Here is a 25074-nt window from a genome sequence, read left to right as displayed (position 1 = left end):
GGTAATGGATTATTTACATAGTATTTTCGATTTTAGATCTCCCCAACATGACGTCTAGTCTGTATCGCAACGCGTATTTTTCTGGGCACAGTGCTCAGATTATTGCAAAGTGTGATTTCCCAGTAAGGTTATTTTTAAATCTGGCAAGTTGATTGCGTTCAAAAGATGTAAATCTATAATTCTTTAAATGACAATATAATATTTTACCAATGTTTTCTAATTTTAATTATTTAATTTGTGACGCTGACTTGACTGCCGGTTATTGGAGGGAAACGATTTCCTCAACATCAATGCCATAGTAAAACGCTGTTTTTGTATATAAATATGAACTTGATAGAACTAAAAATGCATGCATTGTCTAACATAATGTCCTAGGAGTGTCATCTGATGGAGATTGTAAAAGGTTAGTGTATCATTTTAGCTGGTTTTATGGTTTTGGTGACCCTGTCTTTGACTTGACAAAACATTACACACAACTCTTGTAAATGTACTGTCCTAACATACTCTAAATTTATGCTTTCGCCGTAAAACCTTTTTGAAATCGTAAAACGTGGTTAGATTAAGGAGATGTTTATCTTTCAAATGGTGTAACATAGTTGTATTTTTGAAAAATTTGAATTTTGACATTTATTTGGATTCAAATTTGCCGCTCTTGAAATGCACCTGCTGTTGATGGAGTGCACCACAGGTGGCACGCTAGCGTCCCACCTAGCCCCAAGAGGTTAAGCCAGCCAGTGTCATTGGCCCTGGGAAGCCCCAGAAGAGCCCCTGTAAATCAGTGTAACCAGGGGACAGGCAGATCTGTGGAGTTCCTCTATGCAGCCCATTCTCGGCCCTGACCTGAGAGTGGGAGAAACAGCAAGAGAAGAGATAGGAAAGACGGGAGGGAGAAAAGAAGGAGGGGTGGAAGATACAATTATTATTGCCTGTGTTGGGGGAAAAAACGGGAAAAACAGGCAACTTCCTTTGTGTATGGGCAGTGCTTGATTTACGCAGGAGCTCACCAGAACTGAGCACCTCAAATGTTCTACATTGTGTGATGGGTAAATGGTTAGGCTATTTCATGTTAAGAAAAACAACACTGGACTACAAAACATTAGAAGAACTTAGAAGTACAGTCCAGATTTGAAGACCACATCTTGCAGTCATCCTGTACAGGTACCTAAAGCCTAGACAGACTGCCATCTACTGTAGATAAATGTGACCTGTTTCAAGAAACTAGGTGTATGTCTCACATCACTACTTCACAGGAGAGGCATAGAAATATAAATATGTTTTTTGGCAGAAATGCCTTATGGAACATGTGAACTTTCATGTGCCTTAATAACAAACTTGTATGCCATCTGTAAATATGAATACAATTGTTAAATAACGAGCCTAGTTGGTTTAGCCACGGAAAAATACAGGAACCTTCTCGCTAGCCATGATTGGCTGAGATAATGGATGGGCTGGACATGCTGAGAGATGTTCGGATTGGTCTGCCATGTAACGTGCTTCTGTCTATAACATCAGCTGCTAAGTAAGTGTGGATAATCCTGTCTATCGCTGCTTTTTTGAAAGACATCATGAAAAACTGAAAAAGTTTTGCTACTGCTCTCAACATTGCTGCCTTGAAGTTAACACCACTATCAATAAAGCTCAGTGGGAAAACGTTGAGATGGACTACTTTCTGGAGGATGATCGTGCCATGCTGACTCTCTCTGAAAATGAATCAGACAATGAGTAAATCCCTGATTTACATTTTAATCATTTAGCAGACGCTCTTATCCAGAGCGACTTACAGTAGTGAATGCATACATTTCATGCCTTTTGTTTTGCTTTTTTGTACTGGCCCCCCATGGGAATTGAACCCACAACCCTGGCGTTGCACACACCATGCTGGCGTTGCAAACACCATGCTCTACCAACTGAGCCACAGGGAAGACATTTAAACAGGTCAACATACACAAGGCTGCGGGGCCAGATGGATTACCAGGACGTGTGCTCCGGGCATGTGCTGAGCAACTAGCAGGTGTCTTCACTGACATTTTCAAAATGTCCCTGATTGAGTCTGTAATACCAACATGTTTCAAGCAGACCACCATAGTCCGTGTGCCCAAGAACACAAAGGCAACCTGCCTAAATGACTACAGACCCGTAGCACTCACGTCCGTAGCCATGAAGTGCTTTGAAAGGTTGGTAATGGCTCACATCAACACCATTATCCCAGAAACCCTAGACCCACTCCAATTTGCATACCACCCAAACAGATCCATAGATGATGCAATCTCTACTGCACTCCACACTGCCCTTTCCCACCTGGACAAAAGGAACACTTATGTGAGAATGCTATTAATTGACTATAGCTCAGCGTTCAACACCATAGTACCCTCAAAGCTCATCACTAAGCTAAGGATCCTGGGACTAAACACCTCCCTCTGCAACTGGATCCTGGACTTCCTGATGGCCGCCCTCAGGTGGTGAAGGTAGGTAGCAACACATCTGCCACGCTGATCCTCAACACTGGAGCTCCCAGGTGTGCGTGCTCAGTCCCCTCCTGTACTCCCTGTTCACCCACGACTGCATGGCCGCATGACTCCAACACCATCATTAAGTTTGCAGACGACACAACATTGGTAGGCCTGATCACCGACAACGACGGGACAGCCTATAGGGAGGAAGTCAGAGACCTGGCCGTGTGGTGCCAGAATAACAACCTATCCCTCAACGTAACCAAGACTAAGGAGATTATTATGGACTACAGGAAAAGGAGGACCGAGCACGCCCCCTTTCTCATCGACGGGGCTGTAGTGGAGCAGGTTGAGAGATTCAAGTTCCTTGGTGTCCACATCAACAACAAACTAGAATGGTCCAAACACCAAGGCAGTCGTGAAGAGGGCACGACAAAGCCTATTCCCCCTCAGGAAACTAAAAATATTTGGCATTTTTCCTGAGATCCTCAAAAGGTTCTACAGCTGCAACATCGAGAGCATCCTGACTGGTTGCATCACTGCCTGGTACGGCAATTGCTCGGCCTCTGCCAGCAAGGCACTACAGAGGGTAGTGCGTACGGCCCAGTACATCACTGGGGCTAAGCTGCCTACCATCCAGGACCTCTACACCAGGCGGTGTCAGAGGAAGGCCCTAAAAATTGTCAAAGACCCCAGCCACCCCAGTCATAGACTGTTCTCTCTACTACCGCATGGCAAGCGGTACCGGAGTGCCAAGTCTAGGACAAAAATCCTTCTCAACAGTTTTTACCCCCAAGCCATAAGACTCCTGAACTGGTAATGAAATTGCTACCCAGACTATTTGCATTGTGTGCCCCCCAACCCCTCTTTTTATGCTGCTGCTACTCTCTGTTTATCATATATGCATAGTCACTTTAGCTATACATTCATGTACATACTACCTCAATTGGGCCGACCAACCAGTGCTCCCGCACATTGGCTAACCGGGCTATCTGCATTGTGTCCCACCCACCACCCGCCAACCCCTCTTTTACGTTACTGCTACTCTCTGTTCATCATATATGCATAGTCACTTTAACCATATCTACATGTACATACTACCTCAATCAGCCTGACTAACCGGTGTTTGTATGTAGCCTCGCTACTTCTATAGCCTCGCTACTGTATATAGCCTGTCTTTTTACTGTTGTTTTATTTCTTGACCTACCTGTTGTTCACCTAATACCTTTTTTGCACTATTGGTTAGAGCCTGTAAGTAAGCATTTCACTGTAAGGTCTACACCTGTTGTATTCAGCGCACGTGACAAAGAAACTTTTATTTGATTTGACATGGTAGAGTCTTCTGATGACAATGGTGGGGAAAAAACGGTGTCGTTGTCACAGAAGAAGTTGACCGAGTTTTGAAATCAGTGGAATGCCTAGTGGAAGCAGAGAGATGATTGCCAAATGCGGAGAGTTCCCAAAGAGAACACAGAAAGAAGGCAGTTGGATAAAATACCTGTCTCCGGATTGCATCTTCAAACTAAGGGCAATCATGGCATCCATGACAGAGGTAGGAGCGTTCATCCATGTTTACAGGTAAGAATCTAGCTACATTTTCAGATATTATAAGTTGCTAATTTAGTCAGAAAGTCGTTTTAATTGCAAGTTCAAGCGTACTGTTAGCTAGCTAGCTAAAGTTAGTTGGGTGGCTCGCTATTCGAGATTATGGTTCATTGTTTAGCGAGCTAGCTAGCTACATGTCTAAACAAAAGACCCCACTATGCAAGTAACCATTTCACTGTACCGTTTACACCTTCTGTATCCTGTGCATGTGACAAATAAACTTAGATTTTATTTGATATATTGTGTGTTTACCAGAGACGGTAATGGGATGAACAACATGACCTGCACCAAAGTCAGATTACGATATAGGCCAAGGACAAGATAAAGTTTATTTGTAATACATATTTTTGCTACTACTTTCACAACTTTTAGGCTTGAAATCTTTGGTTGTTCACTACACTGTGAATCCTTAAAGAGATGGGTGGGGCTTTAGAGGGTGTGAACAAAGCTGAATGAGTGTAGACAAAGAAGAGCTCTCCAGTAGGTGTACCAAAACATTCAAAAGTGGGGTTACAAGTTTATCAACTTTCAAAGAATAATTACTTTCTCATTGTTCCTCAACTGCAGTGTATGATATACAATTTTCTAGCTCAGAGTCTCCACTTTTATCCAATGTAAAAAACACTTTCAAACTTTGCTACATAGGACCGAATCCAGGTAGTGGGTCATAAATGTGACCCGATTCAGGAAACTAGGTGTGTCGCAAGTCACAACTTCATAGGAGAGCCGTTTGAACGTAAAAAATGTTTTGGGTCAAAATGCGTTTTTTGGCAGAAATGCCTTCTGGAACATGTGAACTTCCATGTGCCTTAATTACAAACTTGTATGCCATCTGTAAATACGAATACAATTGCTAAATTGCAAGCCTTATTGGTTAAGCCACAGAAAAAGTTGCAACCTTCCCACTAGCCATGATTGACTGAGATAATGAGTGGGCTGGACATGCCGAGAGAGGAGTTCAAATTGGTCTGCCATATTCAAGGCTTCTGTCTATTTGAGCTCGCCAGTCTGTGTTGGTAATCCTGTTGAACAAGGCTTTTTTATTTATTTATTGTGTGGTGGAGCTGCATAAGTGTTGCTCTCCACTTTCTGGAAGATCAAGTTTTGAAATCCGTGGAATTAGAGTATGATAGCTAAAGAGATGGAGAAAACACCTGTCTCCGGATTACATCTTCAAACTAAGGGCAACCATCGTATGGCATTCCTGACAGGGAGACACGTCCATCATGCATGATGATGTATACAGGTAAGATAGTCTAGCGTTAGCTAGCTAAATTTTCAGATATTACACGTTTATAATTTTGACAGAAATTGGTTTCATTTCAAGCTAAAGTGTACTTTTAGCTAGCTAGCTAACGTTAGCTGGCTGGCTCCCTAGCTGACATTATTATTTGTTTCCCAGAGCCATTTGCTTTTCTAGTTAGAGCCTAATGTAAGGCATTGTTGGCACTTTGTTCATGGTTGTTTAACTTGCTAAAGTTAGCTGGCTCGCTCGTTAGCTAGAGTTAGGTGACGTGTGATCTTAAACGTTGTTTACCTAGCTTGGTTCATTGTTTACCTAGCTAGCTATATGTCTTAAGCTAAACTGTACTGTTAGTTAGCTAGCTAACGTTAGCTGGCTGGCTCCCTAGCGGAGGTTATTATTCGTTTCCCAGAGCTGTTTGCTTTTCTAGTTAGAGCCTATTGTTAGGCATTGTTGGAACTTTGTTCATTGTTGTTTAACTAGCTAACATTAGCCGGCTGGCTTGTTAGCTAACGTTATGTGATGTGTGTACAACACCCGTTGAATATGGCCGGTGTCAGTAAACGTAAAAAAAAGCGTAATGAAATTGTTTCCAGCAGAGCTGGTTAGGCTGTTTTCATGTTACCCAGATGTAAACAAATCATCGGTCAGTGTGTCAAGTGTGCACTCCGAGAGGGAAACAAGATGGGTGGGGCTAAAGCTTAAGAGGGTGTGAGCGATGCTGAATGGGTGTAGACAAAGAAGAGCTCTTCACTAGATACCAAAACATTCAAAGGTGATTTTCTCAAAAGTGAGTTTACAAGTTGATCAAATTTCAAAGCATAATTACTTTCCCATTGTTCCTCAAATGCAGCGTATGATATACCATTTTGTACCTCTTAGTCTCTACTTTTATCAAATGTAAAAAACACCATTTCACATTATGCTACATAAGACCGAATCCATGTGGTGAGTCACAAATATTAACCTCTTGACGGTCGCCTAGGATAGGGGGCGCCACAGCGCATTTTGAAAACAATTCGTGCCCATTTTAAACGGCCTACTACTCAAACTCAGAAGCTAGGATATGCATATAATTAATACTTGTGGATAGAAAACACCCTAAAGTTTCTAAAACTGTTTGAATGGTGTCTGTGAGTATAACAGAACTCATATGGCAGTCAAAACCCCGAGACAGATCGAAACAGGAAGTGGAATTCTGAATTCTGAACTCAACTTCATCACGTTGCCTATTAATCACACCGTGAGCTATGGTTCATTGAGCACTTCCTATTGCTTCCACTAGATGTCCCCAGTCTTTACAAAGTGGTTTGAGTCTCCTACTGTTAAAACTGAATGAATGAGATGCTGTGGAACGTGGTCACACGGAGAGGGCCATCACCATTATGACGCCGGCGCCCCTGGTTACCCTCCCCTTTCGAAACGTTTTGAAACACAATGCAATCGTCCCACTCGAATCTTATTGGCTCTCTTGTTGAAAAACGCCCTGAAGATTTATGTTATACAACGTTTGACATGTTTGAACGAACCTAAATGGGAAAAAAATGCTTTTTCTCGAAATGGCTGTCCCGCGGCCGACGGAGCATTTTGATCAGCCTTCAGAGTAATTTTTTCGAACGAAAATACATTTGTTGTGGACCTGGGATTTCTGGAAGTGCTTTCTGATGAAGACAACCAAAGGTAAGGGATTATTGACAATAGTATACAAGACTAGATGTGATATGCGATTGTTCCAAGATGGCACTGACCTGTAACGTTAGCCTATTTTTCAGAGTATCGCATCCCCTTTCATCGCAAAGTATGATTACCCAGTAAAGTTAATTTTAAATCTGGCATTACAGGTGCTTTCAAGAGATATTCATCTATAAATCTTAGAATGACAATAGTACATTTTAAAAATGTTTTCGAATAGTAATTTAGTAAATTGTAGCTCTGTTTCATCGGATGCATTTGAGGGAAAATAGTTAGTCAACGTTACGCACCGATGTAAAATGCTGTTTTTATATATAAATATGAACTTTATCGAACAAAAGAATGCATGTATTGTGTAACATGATGTCCTAGGTGTGTCATCTGATGAAGATTGTCAAAGGTTAGTGCTGCATTTAGCTGTTTTTTGGTTATTTGTGATGCATGTGGTTGTTCGGAAAATGGCTATGTGGCTACTTTTACGATATACTCCTCTAACATAATCTAATGTTTTGCTTTTGCTGTAAAGCCTTTTTGAAATCAGACAACGTGGTTCGATTCAGGAGAGGTGTATCTATAAAACGATATAATTTGAAGAAAAAAAAAAGAAAAAAAAAATTATTACATTTTGTTATGCTAATGGCGATATGATTTTTCGCTGGATGTCCGTCCAGGCCGCACAGGGGTTAAAGGGGTGAAATGTAGCTTTGTGCGTGACCCAACCACATTCACAAAGAAATGTGAGTTAAAGATCAGTCATTCTCATTGAAAGCAAGTCTGGTAAGCGATAGATCCATTCTATGCTTCCCGTCTTTAGGTTTCGTTTTTTGTGTATTTTTACTTTCGGTTTTGTACCCCAGCTTCAAACAGCTGAAAATATGATATTTCACAGCGGTTTAGAGATGGTACAATGATTCTTTACACTATTCATTGTAAATTGTGTATATGCATAAATCCCTTGTAAAAGAGGCCTTGGTCTCAAATGGACTCCCTGTTAAAATAAAGGTACAAAAATAAATAGTAACATTGCTTGTTTTGCCACATAAACTGAAATTAGGCGGACATTTTAGAATTTTAGCAACCAGACAATGGCGGAGTGATTTCTTCATATTGCGCCTTTAAGTTCAGCAATTACTGTTTATAATTATGAGATATATTCAGTAGATTTGCAGGTAGGTCTGGGAAATATATATCATTAATTAGATTAATTTGAATGTGTTTTAGCACGATGTTCCACATTCCTGTATCGCAAGAATCAAAGTTTTTTTTTTTTTTAGTTTTTATGAGTGTTCTGTCTTTTTGGTCTCGTCTCCTTCTGTGCTGTCTGGACTGTGCACCTTCCTACACTAACACCAAGCCCCTCCCCCTGCCACTCACAACAACAAAGACGAAAGATATTCCTCTCTGACAACAAGCAGTTTAAACTTCATATTTGCATTTGAGGTTTGGTCCAACAGAATCGGTCATATGGACACAGAAACACTTAGACATTATTTTACTGTGATAGACGAGAACTTAACCTTTATAACGATAGCCTTTTTATGTCTCAACTCCCAAAATGTAAAACAAAGCAGATCCTACTATAGAGCCCCAAAGTGGAGATGTCATAATACCCATTAAACCTAGCGGTCAAACAGGGAAATTGTTCTAATCGTTTTTCCACCATAAATTTTTCCCACAGGGGATTTTAGAAACACTTCAAATAAGGGCTGTGTTTCGTATAGGCTTACCCTGGCGTGACGTTTTGATAAACATGTAAATCTCTCGTGGACTAGGTGACTTTTATCAATATACACTACATGACCAAAAATATGTGGACAACTGCTTGTCGAAAATCTCATTCCAAAATCATGGGAATTAATATGGAGTTGGTTCCCCCTTTGCTACTATAACAGCCTCCACTCTTCTGGGAAGGCTTTCCACTAGATGTTGGATTATTGCTGGTGTTGGGCGATTAAGCCTGGGGCTCGGCGTTTCAATTCATCCCAAAGTTGTTTGATGGGGTTGAGGTCAGGGCTCTGTGCAGGCGAGTCAAGTTATTCCACACCGATCTCGACAAACCATTTTTGTATGGACCTCGCTTTGTGCACGGGGGCATTGTCATGCTGAAACAAGAAAGGGCCTTCCCCAAACTGTTGCCACAAAGTTGGAAGCACAGAATCGTCTAGAATGTCATTGTATGCTGTAGCGTTAAGACTTCCCTTCACTGGAACTAAGGGGCCAAGCCCGAACCATGAAAAACAGCCCCAAACAATTATCTATCCTCCACCAAACTTTACAGTTGGCACTATGCATTGGGGCAGGTAGCGTTCTCCTGGCATCCGCCAAACCCAGATTCGTCTGTCAGACTACCAGATGGTGAAGCGTGATTCATTTACCAAGACAAAGGGTGGCTACTTTGAAGAATCTCAAATATAAAATAAAACCCTTTTTTGGTTACTACATGATTCCATATGTGTTATTTTATAGTTTTGATGTCTTCACTATTATTCTACAATGTAGAACATTGTAAAAATAAAGAAACTCTGGACTGAGTAGGTGTGTCCAAAAGTTTGACTGGTACTGTATGTAAATGTGATATCATTCAGTTTACCACAGGTGGACTCCAATCAAGTTGTAGAAACATCTCTAAAGATGATCAATGGAAACAGGATGCACATGAGCTCAATTTCGAGTCTCATAGCAAAGGGTCTGAATACTTATGTAAATAAGGTATTTCTGTTTTTTTATAAATGTGCAAACAGTTCTAGAAACCTGTTTTTGCTTTGTCATTTACATTTTAGTCATTTAGCAGATGCTCTTATCCAGAGCGACTTACAGTAGTGAATGCATACATTTCATTAAAAAAAAATTCTGCGCTGGACCCCCGTGGGAATCGAACCCACAACCCTGGCGTTGCAAACACCATGCTCTACCAACTGAGCTACAGGGAAGGCTAAATTACCTCATTATGGGGTATTGTGTGTAGATTGCTGAGCATTGTTACGTATTTAATCCATTTTATAATAAGTCTGTAAGGTAACAAAATGTGGAAAAAGTCAAGGGGTCTGAATACTTTCCAAAGGCACTGTATACTGTATTTGGCTCTATTTACTCTCAGATTAGAAAATGCTAATTAGCATCAAAGTAGACATCATGCAAAACTACAAATCCCTGAAAGCTCCTGCACGTCATCTCTAGCTGACACCTTTGCTAATAGGTATTGTGTCAATTTAAAACTTGCACATGACAGTTCACAGAATTGTCTATTTAAAGAAGTGTAGCCAATGTATTAATTACTACATTTAGGTAACATCAGATAGTTCATCCAGAGATTCTTTGCTTTTGCCTAGATTCTGCATTCTCGTCCAGATCGTCATGGCATTTGTTGTTATTTATGATAACTACATTAGCAGCTAATTCAATTTTGGGGGGGGGGGGGGAAATACAGGCAAATATATTGATAAGTCACCTTGTCCTAGAGAAATTTACACGGTTATCAAAATGTCACGCCAGGGTAAGTCTACACGAAAAACAGCCCTTATTTTAAATGTTTCTATAATCCCTTATGGGAAAAATGAATGGTGGAAAAACGATTAGAACCATTTCCCTGTTTGACCGCTCGGTTTTATTGGTATTATGACTCATACTGTCGTACACTATAACGAGAGTATCAATGAACATGATTGTGGAAAATGTATGCTCACTGCTAGTAGCATTTTAGCCACAGACTGTCATGTGCTTGCTGTCTAGTCTGTGTTTCATGAATGCGAAATTAGCATTTAAAGATGCGTTTATATCAGGAATTGGAAACTTGTTCTCATTCTGAAAAATAAGCATCATAACCAGGTAGGCCACTTATCTTAACAAATATCTTAACAAAGTGAACGGGCTATGTTGTTCAAACAGTTGGAGACGGAAAGGAGGGTGTATTCATAACAGTTCAACTGTTATACCTTGTTAGCAAACAAATAGATCCAAGTTGATTTTAAATATAAAGATTAGCTGGCTACTAGCATGTGGGCTTGTACTTGAGAGATTGTTTATGATATCTGTGTTAATTTTCTATAATGTCTGCTTCAAGAAGTGCATTGTGCATGGTTCTGGTTGGATTTGTAACAGAAATGGCATTTTCATAGACAGACCTGAAAGTTAGATATGTGATTATTGCAAAAAAGCAGGTTAATCTATTTTGATAAAATAATACAATTATTAGTGGGTCTTATGGTTGTGTAAGGGTATATTTAGCCTAGGTATAATTTTACATGCAGTGTATTGACCTTTAATGTTTTGCATCAAAGCTTATTTAGAGAAAATGTTTAAAAAATTTAAATTCATATCGTGAATCGCCCGTAAGTTTGACAAAATTGTGAAATTATTTTTTGTCCACATCGCCCAGCCCTATTTGTAGGCATTAAATACTCTAGGTTAGGTAACCCAGATTATGACACCATTTTTATTTTGTACCTTGTGTCCTTTCTCATGGGCTTTCTGTATAAGATTGTTGACGTCATCGGCATATGCTGTGGCGGGGTCTGGATGGTCTTGTCTATAGTTGCCTCTGTAGAGGTCAGGGCTCAGAGCCTAGGGGAATGGGGGAAAATAACACAGTTGGAACATATTTCAAAAAACCACAGCATGTGAAAAACCATCTGAGCAATCAGTCTAAAGAGCAATGAACCTAGGGATGCTTGGATCTAGCAGCAGCATAGTGTGCATCACCAAACACTATGACAATTTTGAGGTAGGCTCATGGGTGAGAGTAGATTTAATTTCTTCCAGGTACTGGAACTCCTACAGTTGAAGTCGGAAGTTTAGCCAAATACATTTACCCTCAGTTTTTCACAATTCCTGGCATTTAATCCTAGTAAAAATTCCCTGTTTTAGGTCAGTTAGGATCACCACTTTATTTTAAGAACGTGAAATGTCAGAATAATAGTGGAGAGAATGATTTATTTCAGCTTTTATTTCTTTCATCACATTCCCAGTGGGTCAGAAGTTTACATACACTCAATTAGTATTTGGTAGCATTGCCTTTAAATTGTTTAACTTGGGTCAAATGTTTTGGGTAGCCTTCCACAAGCTTCTCACAATAAGTTCCTCCTTCTGACAGAGCTGATGTAACTGAGTCAGGTTTGTAGGCCTCCTTGCTCACACACGCTTTTTCAGTTCTGCCCACATATTTTCTATGGGACTGAGGTTAGGGCTTTGTGATGGCCACTCCAATACCTTGACTTGGTTGTCCTTAAGCCATTTTGTCACAACTTTGGAAGTATGCTTGGGGTCATTGTCCATTTGGAAGACCCATTTGCGACCAAGCTTTAACTGCCTAACGGATGTCTTGAGATGTTGCTTCAATATATCCACATAATGTTCCTGCCTCATGATGCCATCTATTTTGTGAAGTGCACCAGTCCCTCCTGCAGCAAAGCACCCCCACAACATAATACTGCCACCCCAGTGCTTCACGGTTGGGATAGTGTTCTTCGGCTTGCAAGCGTCCCCCTTTTTCCTCCAAACATAACGATGGTCATTATGGCCAGACAGTCCTATTTTTGTTTAATCAGACCAGAGGACATTTCTCCAAAAAGTACGATCTTCGCCTCCATGTGCAGTTGCAAACTGTAGTCTGGCTTCTTTATGGCGGTTTTGGAGCAGTGGCTTCTTCCTTGCTGAGCGGCCTTTCAGGTTATGTCGATATAGGACTCGTTTTACTGTGGATATAGATACTTTTGTACCTGCTTCCTCCAGCATCTTCACAAGGTCCTTTGTTGTTGTTCTGGGATTGATTTGCACTTTTCAAACCAAAGTACGTTCATCTCTAGGAGACAGAACGCATCTCTTTACTGCGCGGTATGACGGCTGCGTGGTCCCATGGTGTTTATACTTGCGTACTATTGTTTGTACAGATGAACGTGGTACCTTCAGGCGTTTGGAAATTGCTCCCAAGGATGATCCATACTTGTGGAGGTCTACAATTTTTTTTCTGAGGTCTTGGCTGATTTCTTTTGGATTTTCCCATGATGTCAAGCAAAGAGGCACTGAGTCTGAAGGTAGGCCTTGAAATACATCCACAGGTACACCTCCAATTGACTCAAATGATGTCAATTAGCCTATCAGAAGCTTCTAAAGCCATGACATCCTTTTCTTGAATTTTCAAGCTGTTAAAAGACACAGTCAACTTAGTGTATGTAAACTTCTGACCCACTGGAATTGTGATACAGTGAATTATAAGTGAAATAATCTGTCTGTAAACAATTGATGGGAGAATTGCTTGTGTCATGCACAAAGTCAATGTCCTAACCGACTTGCCAAAACTATAGTTTGTTAACAAGAGATTTGTGGAGTGGTTGAAAAACAAGTGTATGTAACCTAAGTCTATGTAAACCTCCGACTGTATGTGTGCATGTACAGATTTTTTTTTTTAAAGACATGTCATTTAACTGTAAAAATGTATAACTTTTAATGTGGCATGAACACAACCAGGCATGATGTTTTCATCTGATTGTCAAACAAATCACATAAAAAAAGTAGGCTACCTGCAAACATTCACCACTCTAAAATAATTCCACTATCTAAAACAGTTCACTGTGCACCTGCCATTTGCTGAATGGAAAGAGACGTCTATTAAAACACCAAAAAGTGAAATGACATTTGACGATTGTCATTAGGCACACTTGTAGTCTGAATTGATTGATGCGTCCACTGCTGTCTATGTGTGTCCTCTCTGTCTTGGCAAAATTGGATTGTTCACGTTGAACCACAGCGCATTTTGGAGCGTATACCACCCATTTTCAAGTCCATTCTAAAAATGTTCATGTGACTGATAGGTGGTAATGATAAATGATGGTGTAATAGCCTACAGATTTCTTGCCATCTTTGTTGCAATTCTTGTGATACGCTCATGTTTTACCGGTATGATGTACACCCACTATTTATTTTGCCGGTAAACCCGTACCGGACCGGCTTACTTTCACTCCTGGGTAGGCTATTCAAACATTAGCATGGTTCCAGATCTGTTTGTGCTATGATGTCAACTCCTGACAAATGAGTGACAAGGAGTGACACGTGATGGCTCAAACAGAACTGAGACCAGGCATGTTACTGTTAAACAAGCAAACTACAAATTTGAGTTGGTAAGTAATTACATTGGTACAAACTTGAGATACAGTATGTACATATTCTATCTTGCGGTTGAAAATAAGTGTTGCTAGATTTTCCGGTTCTCAGTTTAGCGAGACGATTTCTCATATCAACCCACATTAATAATCCATATAAGGTGGTGAGACAGGCTGACTTAATTTACGTAGCATGTAACATTATAGGAGGATATTCTACAACCAGCCACATCAGACTTCATCAATAATATCAAGGGAAACAGTTGACTGATCTTAGGAACACACTCTGCCACTTTATCGCTGCATCAAAGAGAAACGGCGCCTTAAAACTGTATGTATCTTATCAGAATAAGAACTGGAACATGACCTGTGGGATTGCTTCCTACTTTACTATGCCTGTTTCACACACTAACCTGTCAAATCCAATGGAGCATGTTGAGTCATGATGTTTTCATTCTGCGGTGGCAGACGGACAGGGATACTCACCACGTGAACAGATTTGCTCTGCTCTGCATTGGCCAGCTGGTGAAATTTATAAGGGCTGATGTTAATGAGCGATGACACATGGCCGTGATATGCACTGCAAATAGAGGAACATGGAAAAATGTGAAAACACTGATGGTGACAGATGAAATACCAGATTCTCAATGAAATCTAGAGTAAATTTGGTTAATGATGTGTTATAAATGAACATTGATCATAGAACTCTCTAACACATATGCACATTTAGGGCACACAAAAAAAATCACGTTAGCAGAATAATTAACATTTCGACCAGATGGCATATTATCTAAGACGAGTCTGGGTTAGTTTAGTGTTTTTACTGCTCTAGAGAGAACAACTTACAAAGCATTTGCAACTGTGCAAAGTATGCAGATGTTATTATTGAAGAGAGACAACATTTTTAACTCTGTATTTACACTTCTTCTTTACATTAAGATCAGATCCTGGTTTTAATTTTACCTTCTGTTCTTTTATGTTTTATTCTCAGGTGCAAACTTTTCACTTGTCGCAAACACAAATGCCTACACCCACAGTGTTGACTTACTTGTCCAACGTTATGACGTCTTTGTGGCCTGTGTACTCCCAGGCCAGTCTGAGCGCCAGGTCGTTGGCTTCAGAGCTGAAGTTCAAAGGGTAAAGTTCACTTCAGTTACACAGTCACCACAGAATACACAGGCTTGGCCCTGGATATCACAGTTAAGAGTTTAAGAGTAACAAGAGTTTATATTTAACAGCCCTGCATAAAGGGATAGAATGGCCATCTATTGTTGCAAATTATTGGATAACCATACCATCTTCACATTACAGGGATTTTTCTGCCATTGTAATATTTGGGCGGGCCACCTAAGCATTTTTTACAAACAATGTAAAAAATAATATTATAATTTTTTATACATTTTGGGGATGGAAATGCACTTTCAGTGTAAACTTAAACTAAAACCAGTTATAAAGTATGTAGAAAATATAATATCATCTTTGAGAACTAACAATCACCAAAATAAAAGCTAGAATTCAAAATTCCCAAAACAATTCATTTAGCAGTTTTGATTTCGTTATTATGCTTGAGCATAAGAACACAGCATTAGCCATGGCAAAATGCATAGAATTGCAGGAAATGTGCTTTCAAATTGCAACATGGGTGGTTAAGTGGTTAACATAATCTTTATACACAAATAGCAGCCTTGTCCACCACAATGTCTAATCTTAAAAACTACTTAGAAAATATGCTGTCTGTAATTCATATCACTATGTAGCAATTACATGTGGATATGAGGTAGCAGAGTTCTGGCACTGGTTCTCCATCTAGTGCTTCTTGAGATGAATAGGGCCAATTTATACACTTTCAACAATTTTTGCCAAGTCAAAGCCAGTTTGTGAAAGTTTAGCAAGCAAAACCAAATAAAATATTTTTTTCACTAGGGATATGTGCTTAGATTCATTCAATCAATAAAGCAATATTTACTGTGTAGAAGTAAAAGAAACTCAACTGGATACCAATGATTCATTCACGTGCTAGTCAAAACTCTGGAGAAACTGACATTTCCGGTTGAACGTTGTATAACTACAAACAGTTAGCAAACCAGACATGTATGAGTTTCCTAGTTCAGACTAGCACATGAACGCGGCATTATTCAAACATGGTTTTGCCTTGGAGCAAAAAGAGTGTTGTTTAACCTAAAATCAGAAAACATCAAAGTATCAGTTTCAAAGTTTTGATTGCATTAAGGGTATTTTTTTATTTTTTACTCTGTATTTTGTTATGAATACAGGTCAAAGGTCTTTTTTTTGCAGAATAACAGGTTGTCCCTACCTGTCACGTGTAAGGACGCGGTGTCTAGACCAGTTCTGAGAGGTGTCCTAAACATTGCACGTGTGTGCATTCCAAAGCCCATAGCTGGGACTTGGCACTGTACCAGACCTCATAGAAGATCTGCACTGGTTGGCTTCTCTATCCTTTTCCCTTTCTCTGTGATGTTCAGTTCTGCTGAACTCTGTCTTTCAGTCTGTCTGTATGTCTGTCTCTATCTATCTGCCTGTTTACACACACATGTTACTGTAACTTCGGACAGAGTTTGAGAAACCTTGATTTTTGTAATGGTAATGCCATATTTCAAAATGCCAGTGAGTGTTTGCAAATTCTATTATCTTTGGCTCAGTGCTTATCTGTTATTGAGCTGAGCTCTTGATGCAAAAAATGGTAATTGTTCACACGAAGTAGATACAATGTTTGTGTTCACAAACCACCCTCATACTATCATTTTGACCCCAGAGGCATTTTGTTATCATAGCTGAATGGTGGTTTATTACATTTTCATGACTTTGTCAATCAACTTGTTCTTCATAAATCTAAATAATTGTTTAGTGTTTCTGTACCAATATTTTTATTTAATGTAACTAGGCAAGTCAGTTAAGAACAAATACTTATTTACAATGACGGTCTACCCCAGCCGGGACGACGCTGGGCCAATTCTGCGCCGCCCTATGGGACTCCCAATCACAGCTGATTGTGATACAGCCTGGAATTGAACCAGGGTCTGTAGTGATGCCTCTTGCACTGAAATGCAGTGCCTTGAACCACTGCGCCACTCGGGAGCCCAATATGGACTTTTTAAAAAGTCCTTTGGGGTCATTTTGACCGCAGCCAAAACCACCTAATTCCACTTTAGTCATTTGATAGATAGGACCTTTATTTGAATATAGGTTTCTCTGGAGACATAATAATAAGTTATCCATACCACCAGAGGGTGGAGGGGGATCTGTATCAGTGATTTTGACCAGATAGAAAGATCACCTGCAGAGATATACAGTGCCTTCAGAAAGTATTCATATACCTTGACTTATTCCACATTTTGTTGTGTTACAGCTTGAATTCCAAATGTATTAAATAGATTTCCTTTCCCTAACCCATCTACAGACAATACCACATAATGACAAAGTGAAAACATGTTTCTAGAAATTGTTGCCATTATTATTTTCAAAATTCTTAAAGCTCTGTCAAATTGTTTGTTAATCACTGACAACCATTTTCAGGTTGTAGATTTAAGTATAACCTGTAACTCGGCCACTCCGGAACATTCACTGTCTTCTTGGTAAGCAACTCCAGTGTAGATTTGGCCTTGTGTTTTGGTTATTGTCCTGCTGAAAGGTGAATTCATCTCCCAGTGACTGGTGGAAAGCAGACTGAACCAGGTTTTCTTCTAGGATTTTGCCTGTGCTTAGCTCCATTCTGTTTAAAAAAAAAATCCTAAACCCCCCCCCCCCAATCCGTAACAAGCATAGCCATAACATGATGCAGCAAACACTATGCTTGAAAATATGAAGAGTAGTACTCAGTGATGTGTTGTGTTGGATTTGCTCTGAACATAACACTTTGTATTCAGGAAATATAGTTAATTTCTTTGACACTTTTTTTGCCGTTTTACTTTAGTGACTTATTACAAGCAGGAGGCATGTTTTGGAATATTTTTATTCTGTACAGGCTTCCTTCTTTTAACTTTGTCAATTAGGTTAGCATTGTGGAGTATCTACAATGTTGTTGATCCATCCTAAGTTTTCTCCTATCACAACCATTTAACCTTGTAACTATTTTAAACTCACCATTTGCCTCATTTTGAAATCCCTGAGCGGTTTTCTTCCTCTCCGGCAACTGGGTTAGGAAGGACGCCTGTATCTTTATAGTGACTAAGTGTATTGATACACCATCCAAAGTGTAATTAATAACTTCACCATGCTCAAAGGAATATTCAATGTCTGCTTTTTTCATTTTTACCCATCTGCTGTACCAATAGGTGCCCTTCTTTGCGAGGCAATGGAAAATCTCTCTGGTCTTTGTGGTAGAATCTGTGTTTGAAATTAATTGCTCGACTGAGGGACCATACAGATAATTGTATGTGTGGGTACAGAGATGAGGTAGTCATTCAAAAATCCTGTTAAACAATATTATTGCACACAGAGTGAGTTCATGCAACGTATTATGTGACTTGTTAAGCAAATGTTTACCCCTGAACTTATTTAGGCTTGCCATAATGAAGGGGTTAAATACTTATTGACTTTTCATTTTAAATTAATTTGGAAAAACATACTTTCACTTTGACATGGGGTATTGTGTGTAGGCTAATGAGAAAAAAATGCAATTTAATCCATTTTAAATTCAGGCTGTAACACAACAATTGGAAAAAGGCAAGGGTTGTTAATAGTCTTTTTTTAAATGTTATTTAACTAGGCAAGTCAGTTAAGAACAAATTCTTATTTACATTGACTGCCTACACCGGCCCAATTGTGCACCACCCTATGGGACTCCCAATCAAGGACAGTTGTGATACAGCCTGGGTTCAAACCAGGGTGTCTGTAGTGACACCTCAAGCACTAAGATGCAGTGCCTTAAACCGCTGTGCCACTCGGGAGCACTTTCTGAAGGCACTGGTTAAAATCATCAACTGAAATGACCATGTACATACCCTGAGTTGACAAAGTAGCAGACAGAGAGCTTTTCAGGTAGAGTAGCCTGCAGCCGCTGGGCGTACTGGACAAGGTTATCATGCAGGAAGCGTGAGTTAGTATTCAGTAGCTCCATCTGTTCAGCCCCAGCCTTCACCACCATTGGGTGACTGTGACCCACTGGGGAGTCAAGCACACAACCATAGAAATTGAATTGGTCTTCAAGTTAATGACAATTATATAATTGGAATCGGTCCAATTTTTTTTATCATTCTGCTGGGCTGCAGAAGTGTTGGCTTCCTGATATTAGGTAGTGATGAGGGAAAGGGGTAATACTTTACAAAATGTAATTGTGTTGCTCTTGCATGGAAATACAGTACCAGTCAAAAGTTTGGACATACCTACTCAATCAAGGGCTTTTCTTTATTTTTACTATTTTCTACATTGTAGAATAGTAGTGAAGACATCAAAACTACTAAATAACACATATGGAATCATGTAGAAAACTAAAAAGTATTAAACAAATCAAAATATATTTTATATTTGAGATTCTTCAAAGCAGCCACCTAATGATGAACTAATGATGGACTGCCTTGATGACAGCTTTCCACACTTGGCATTCTCTCAACCAGCTTCACCTGGAAGGCATTTCATTTAACCTGTTATGGCTAGGGGGCAGTATTTTCACGGCTGGATAAAAAAACGTACCCGATTTAATCTGATTATTACTCCTGCCCAGAAACTAGAATATGCATATAATTATTAGCTTTGGATAGAAAACACTCCAAAGTTTCTAAAACTGTTTGAATGGTGTCTGTGAGTATAACAGAACTCAAATGGCAGGTCAAAACCTGAGAGATTCCTTTACAGGAAGTGGCCTGTCTGACCATTTATTGTCTTTCTTTGACATCTCATTCCATTACAAAGGATCTCTGCGGTAACGTGACACTTCCCACGGCTCCAATAGGCTCTCAGAGCCCGGGAAAAACCTGAATGTCGTCATTCCAGCCCCAGGCTGAAACACATTATCGCCTTTCTCAAGTGGCCGATCAAGGGACTGTGGGCTTAGGCGCGTGCACTGGCCGCCCCCGTCTTTGTGTTTTTTCCTCTGTTTTCCGAAAAGGAGATTCCCGGTCGGAATATTATCGCTTTTTTACGAGATAAATTGCATACAAATTTATTTTAAACAGCGGTTGACATGCTTCGAAGTACGGTAATGGAATATTTAGAATTTTTTTGTCACGAAATGCGCCATGCGCGCGACCCTGATTTACCATTTCGGATAGTTTCTGGAACGCACGAACAATACGCCGCTATTCGGATATAACGATGGATTATTTTGGACCAAACCAACATTTGTTATTGAAGTAGCAGTCCTGGGAGTGCATTCTGACGAAGACAACAAAAGGTAATCAAACTTTTGTAATAGTAAATCTGATTTTGGTGAAGGCTAAACTTGCCGGGTGTCTAAATAGCTAGCCCGTGATGGCTGGGCTATGTACTTAGAATATTGCAAAATGTGCTTTCACCAAAAAGCTATTTTAAAATCGGACATATCGAGTGCATAGAGGAGTTCTGTATCTATAATTCTTCAAATAATTGTTATGCTTTTTGTGAACGTTTATCGTGAGTAATTTAGTAAATTGTTAGTAAATTCCCCGGAAGTTTGCGGGGGGTATGCTAGTTCTGAACGTCACATGCTAATGTAAAAAGCTGTTTTTTTATATAAATATGAACTTGATTGAACAAAACATGCATGTATTGTATAACATAATGTCCTAGGTGTGTCATCTGATGAAGATCATCAAAGGTTAGTGCTGCATTTAGCTGTGGTTTGGGTTTTGTGACATTATATGCTAGCTTGAAAAATAGGTGTCTGATTATTTCTGGCTGGGTACTCTGCTGACATAATCTAATGTTTTGCTTTCGTTGTAAAGCCTTTTTGAAATCGGACAGTGTGGTTAGATTAACGAGTGTCTTGTCTTTAAAATGCTGTAAAATAGTCATATGTTTGAAAAATGGAAGTTTTCGGATTTTAGAGGAATTTGTATTTCGCGCCACGCCCATCATTGGATATTGGAGCAGGTGTTCCGCTAGCGGAACGTCTAGATGTAAGAGGTTATTAACAGGTGTGCCTGATTAAAAGTTAATATGTGGAATTTATTTCCTTAATGCGTTTGAGCCAATCAGTTGTGTTGTGACAAGGTAGGGTTGATATATAGAAGATAGCCCTATTTGGTAAAAGAACAAGTCCATATTATAGCACTTGATGGTTTTTGCAACTGCACTTAAAGAAACGTTCATAGTTCTTGACATTTTCCGTATTGACTGACCTTCATGTCTTCAAGTAATGATGGACTGTCATTTCTCTTTGCTTATTTGAACTGTTCTACCTATTTTGATTTCTTTAACACTTTTTTTGGTTACTACATGATTCCATATGTGTTATTTAATAGTTTTGATGTCTTCACTATTATTCTACAATGTAGAAAATAGTCAAAATGAAGACAAATCCTGGAATGAGTAGGTGTGTCCAAACTTTTGACTGGTACTGTACATGAATTTCTATTGGGTTTAATCACTCAAAAGCTAGCAAACTTAGTATGCAATACATCTGTCAGTTTCTCCATCAGATCCTGTGACCATATCATGTTCTACACTAAAATCACTGCAGTGAGTGTGTGATGTCATTGTCTATGTAAGTGAATAATGTGTTTGTGCCTGCGCTCACCGTGTGCAACGTTGTTGATGCAGTCCAAGTATCGCACACCATTCTCGTCATACATGTACTGGCCTTTGGCTCGCACAATCTTGATGGGATCATGGCTGAAGAACACCTTACATGATGGACTTAAAGAGAACTGAGTCTTAATACATTGATACTGCAGCAATTGATGGTCATGGTGGTCATTGTGGTTCTTGGTTGCAGGGAAATGTGCACTCACTACCTCCTGTGCCATAAAGGGCAAGAAATCTAGGCATAACTAGAAATAAGTGTACTTACATATAGGAGGCAAAGATACTAAGATTGACTTGTTGTCTTTAACAAAAATAACCTTCTTTATTCGAAATGCAATTCAGTCAAATTAATAAGGTTACTTATGCTGGTCTCAAAATAACGCATAGCCAACCACTATCCTTAGGCTTCCCTGTCAGTTTATATAATAAAATAGCATCATTACCGTTGCTAATAGCACGCATAAAGTCACGATAACCTATACCTTTTACGTAAAATATAATTGTTGTGTTGAAAAGAAGGGAACTTAAAAAAGTATCTTATTTCAGTTAGACCATGTTCTTTCACTTCTGGTTTGAGACAAGAGATGACACGTATCTTAAGTTATTGTGTGGCATATTGGTAACTTTAACTCTCGATTTGAGAAAGGACTCAACGTTCTCAGACATTGCTTATGGCATACACCTTCGATAAAAAAGTATTTTGCCATTATTTGAATGTTCCGAAATAGAAAGTCCCTTTGATATAGCTTTATTGTAATTACATTTCAAATACTTTCTTATAGTCTCAGCAACCAGTGCAGAATTTGGAAGACATTTCAGTATTAAACACAGTAGCATAGAGGCTATAAAAAAATCGATGTCTTACCCAATGTGCTTTTTCCGAAGATCGATGGTCTTCTCCTTAGGAAAGATTTCTGCTGTCATCCTGACGTTCTTTCATTCAGAGAAAATGAACAGTTGTCCCTCATTTATCTCCGTTTTGTCAGTCCAGAAATTGCGTTGCAACGGACCCGCGCAGGCACACGCACGCACACCGGATTTGCAGCCCAATACTGCCCTCTAGACACATTTTCATTTCTGCTGTGAAAACGGCAATGCAAGGACACTGACCGAAAGTCACAGCTCGTGACGCATGATTAGCCTATAACTCATCAAAAAGTACTGAATTACTACACGACACCTATTCGTGCAGTAGTGACTATGAAAAGACTTGTAGGGATTGTGTAGTGAATGTGTAGTTTATGCACTACTCAAGATACACATGTAGAGTGTGGTAGTGTTCAATAGGAAAACAGAAGTTTTAATAATCAGGTAGAGATTTGTACTACTTGATGTCGGTAGTAAATAAGTAGTCAAAACATTACAGCTTTACTACACAGACTTTTCAATAGTAATCAGGTAGAGTTTTTAATACTTGATATTGATCATAAATAAGTAGTCACAACACTACAGCCAGACTACATCGGCTTTTCCTGACCTCAGAAGAAGACAAAACAGGATTGTTGGGTGCTGTTTGCGAGTCCCATTGAAATGTAGCTATGTAGCCTCTGTTTTCGTCATTCTAGCTAATGAGTATGTGTGTTTGAATGCAAATGTACAGTATGTTCATATTCATATACTTACCCATTCTACTTACCTCTTTTGACCTGTTGCCAAGGAGGCCATCGACATAAGAACACTGAAGGCCATCGTTGGTAAGATTAACATTGTTTATCAAAGATTTTTCTGTGTTGTATTATGTGCAGTGGCAACCCGTCATTCCGGGCAGAGCCCCACCTGTTTAGCTGTTTTGCATGTTATTTTGTCATTAATACGTGACACATATCAGTTTGCAAAGTTTTCTAAAATATATAAAAAAATAAAGCTGCATAAAAACTTGGTCTCTATTTTGCTTTCTTGAGGAAGGCAGCTCCAAAATGCAGGTGTTTCAGCCTAGCTCAGTGTTTTCTGTGGTGGGGCAGCCAGCGGAAAATTTCCAGCGTCGGGGTTGGTAATGTTCTCTAGTTGCGCCATGATTGGCTCAGTGTTCTGTCACTCATGGGGACACTACGTCGCCGCAAAATCTACGGGTAGAGTTCGAAAATTCAAGACCCTTGGGTGCTGCTGTAACCGATGTGAAATGGCTAGTTAGTTAGCGGTGGTGCGCGCTAATAGCATTTCAATCAGTGACGTCACTCGCTCTGAGACTTGAAGTAGGGTTTCCCCTTGCGTTGCAAGGGCCGCGGCTTTTGTGGCGCGATGGGTAACGATGCTTCGGTGGGTGTCAGTTGTTGATGTGTGCAAGGGTCCCTGGTTCGAGCCCGGGTTGGGGTGAAGAGAGGGACGGAACCTACACTGTTACATTGATGCTGTTGACCCGGATCATTGGTTGCTGCGGAAAAAGGAGGAGGTCAAAGGGGGGGTGAGTGTAACCGATGTGAAATGGCTAGTTAGTTAGCGGTGGTGCGCGCTAATAGCATTTCAATCAGTGACGTCACTCGCTCTGAGACTTGAAGTAGGGTTTCCCCTTGCGTTGCAAGGGCCGCGGCCTTTGTGGTGCGATGGGTAATGATGCTTCGGTGGGTGACTGTTGTTGATGTGTGCAAGGGTCCCTGGTTCGAGCCCAGGTTGGGGCGAAGAGAGGGGCGGAACCTACACTGTTACACTGCAATAGAGTTACATTAGAAGGGCCCATCCAAGAAGTTTCAAGGTCATTGGCCACAGATAAAACAACATCAAATCACATTATATCTACCATAGCTTTGATTGGACTGATCGTGTCAACATCATACTTTCAAAATCTTAGCTAGGAAGCTAGCAGTCATCATCATGAGTCAAGTCGACAATCTACTGGCAAATAGTTTTCAATCTTTTTCATATGAAGAGAAATAATGAAGAGAAATTATAGATAAAATGTATCGGTGCTCATCGGTCATTGGACATAAACATTACCCAACAAGTTGGAAATCGCAAATTCAACAGTGAGTGGTTTGGAAGGAAACAGTGACTAACTGCAAGCATTGCAAAGCAATCACTAGCCTGCTATTCAGGGGAGTGGGTGTTTGGTCCAAGTCTGGGTTTAAGGGTCTCTTTTCCAAGCTTAAAAGGAAAACTTTCGACATTGGCCATGCTGTCAATCCAGTATCCGTTCTGCCGCGCTCAAAACAACTGGAAACTCAGAACTGGAAAATCTCAGACTTCAGTGAGTTCAAGACAATTGGGAACTCTGGGAAAAAAAAGTGCTCTGACTGGGAGAATACGTTTTGAACGGTTATCCAACGTGGAATTGCAAGTCAGGAACTCAGGCCTCTTTCTAGAGTGCCGACCTGAA

At 39.9% G+C, this 25074-nt stretch overlaps 1 protein-coding gene across 1 annotated transcript in view; it reads right to left on the bottom strand.

Moving 5' to 3' along the window:
* The window catches only part of etnppl (ethanolamine-phosphate phospho-lyase), a 34352-nt gene extending 11501 nt beyond the window's left edge, over positions 1-22851 (bottom strand). The window contains exons 1-6 of the mRNA XM_014155455.3: positions 22630-22851; positions 21757-21875; positions 19046-19205; positions 15133-15207; positions 14571-14664; positions 11434-11550 (exon numbers count right to left, since the gene is read on the bottom strand). Of these exons, the coding sequence (XP_014010930.1) occupies positions 11434-11550; positions 14571-14664; positions 15133-15207; positions 19046-19205; positions 21757-21875; positions 22630-22688 (624 nt within the window). The 5' untranslated portion in view covers positions 22689-22851. The remainder of the gene's footprint in view (positions 1-11433; positions 11551-14570; positions 14665-15132; positions 15208-19045; positions 19206-21756; positions 21876-22629) is intronic.
* Between the last annotated feature and the right edge of the window lie 2223 nt (positions 22852-25074).

Source organism: Salmo salar, chromosome 18 (genome assembly GCF_965601325.2).
Source record: "Salmo salar chromosome 18, fSalSal1, whole genome shotgun sequence".
Taxonomy (NCBI): Eukaryota; Metazoa; Chordata; class Actinopteri; order Salmoniformes; family Salmonidae; genus Salmo; species Salmo salar.
The sequence above is the reverse complement of the archived record's forward strand: the minus strand, read 5'-3'. Positions and strand labels throughout refer to the sequence as shown.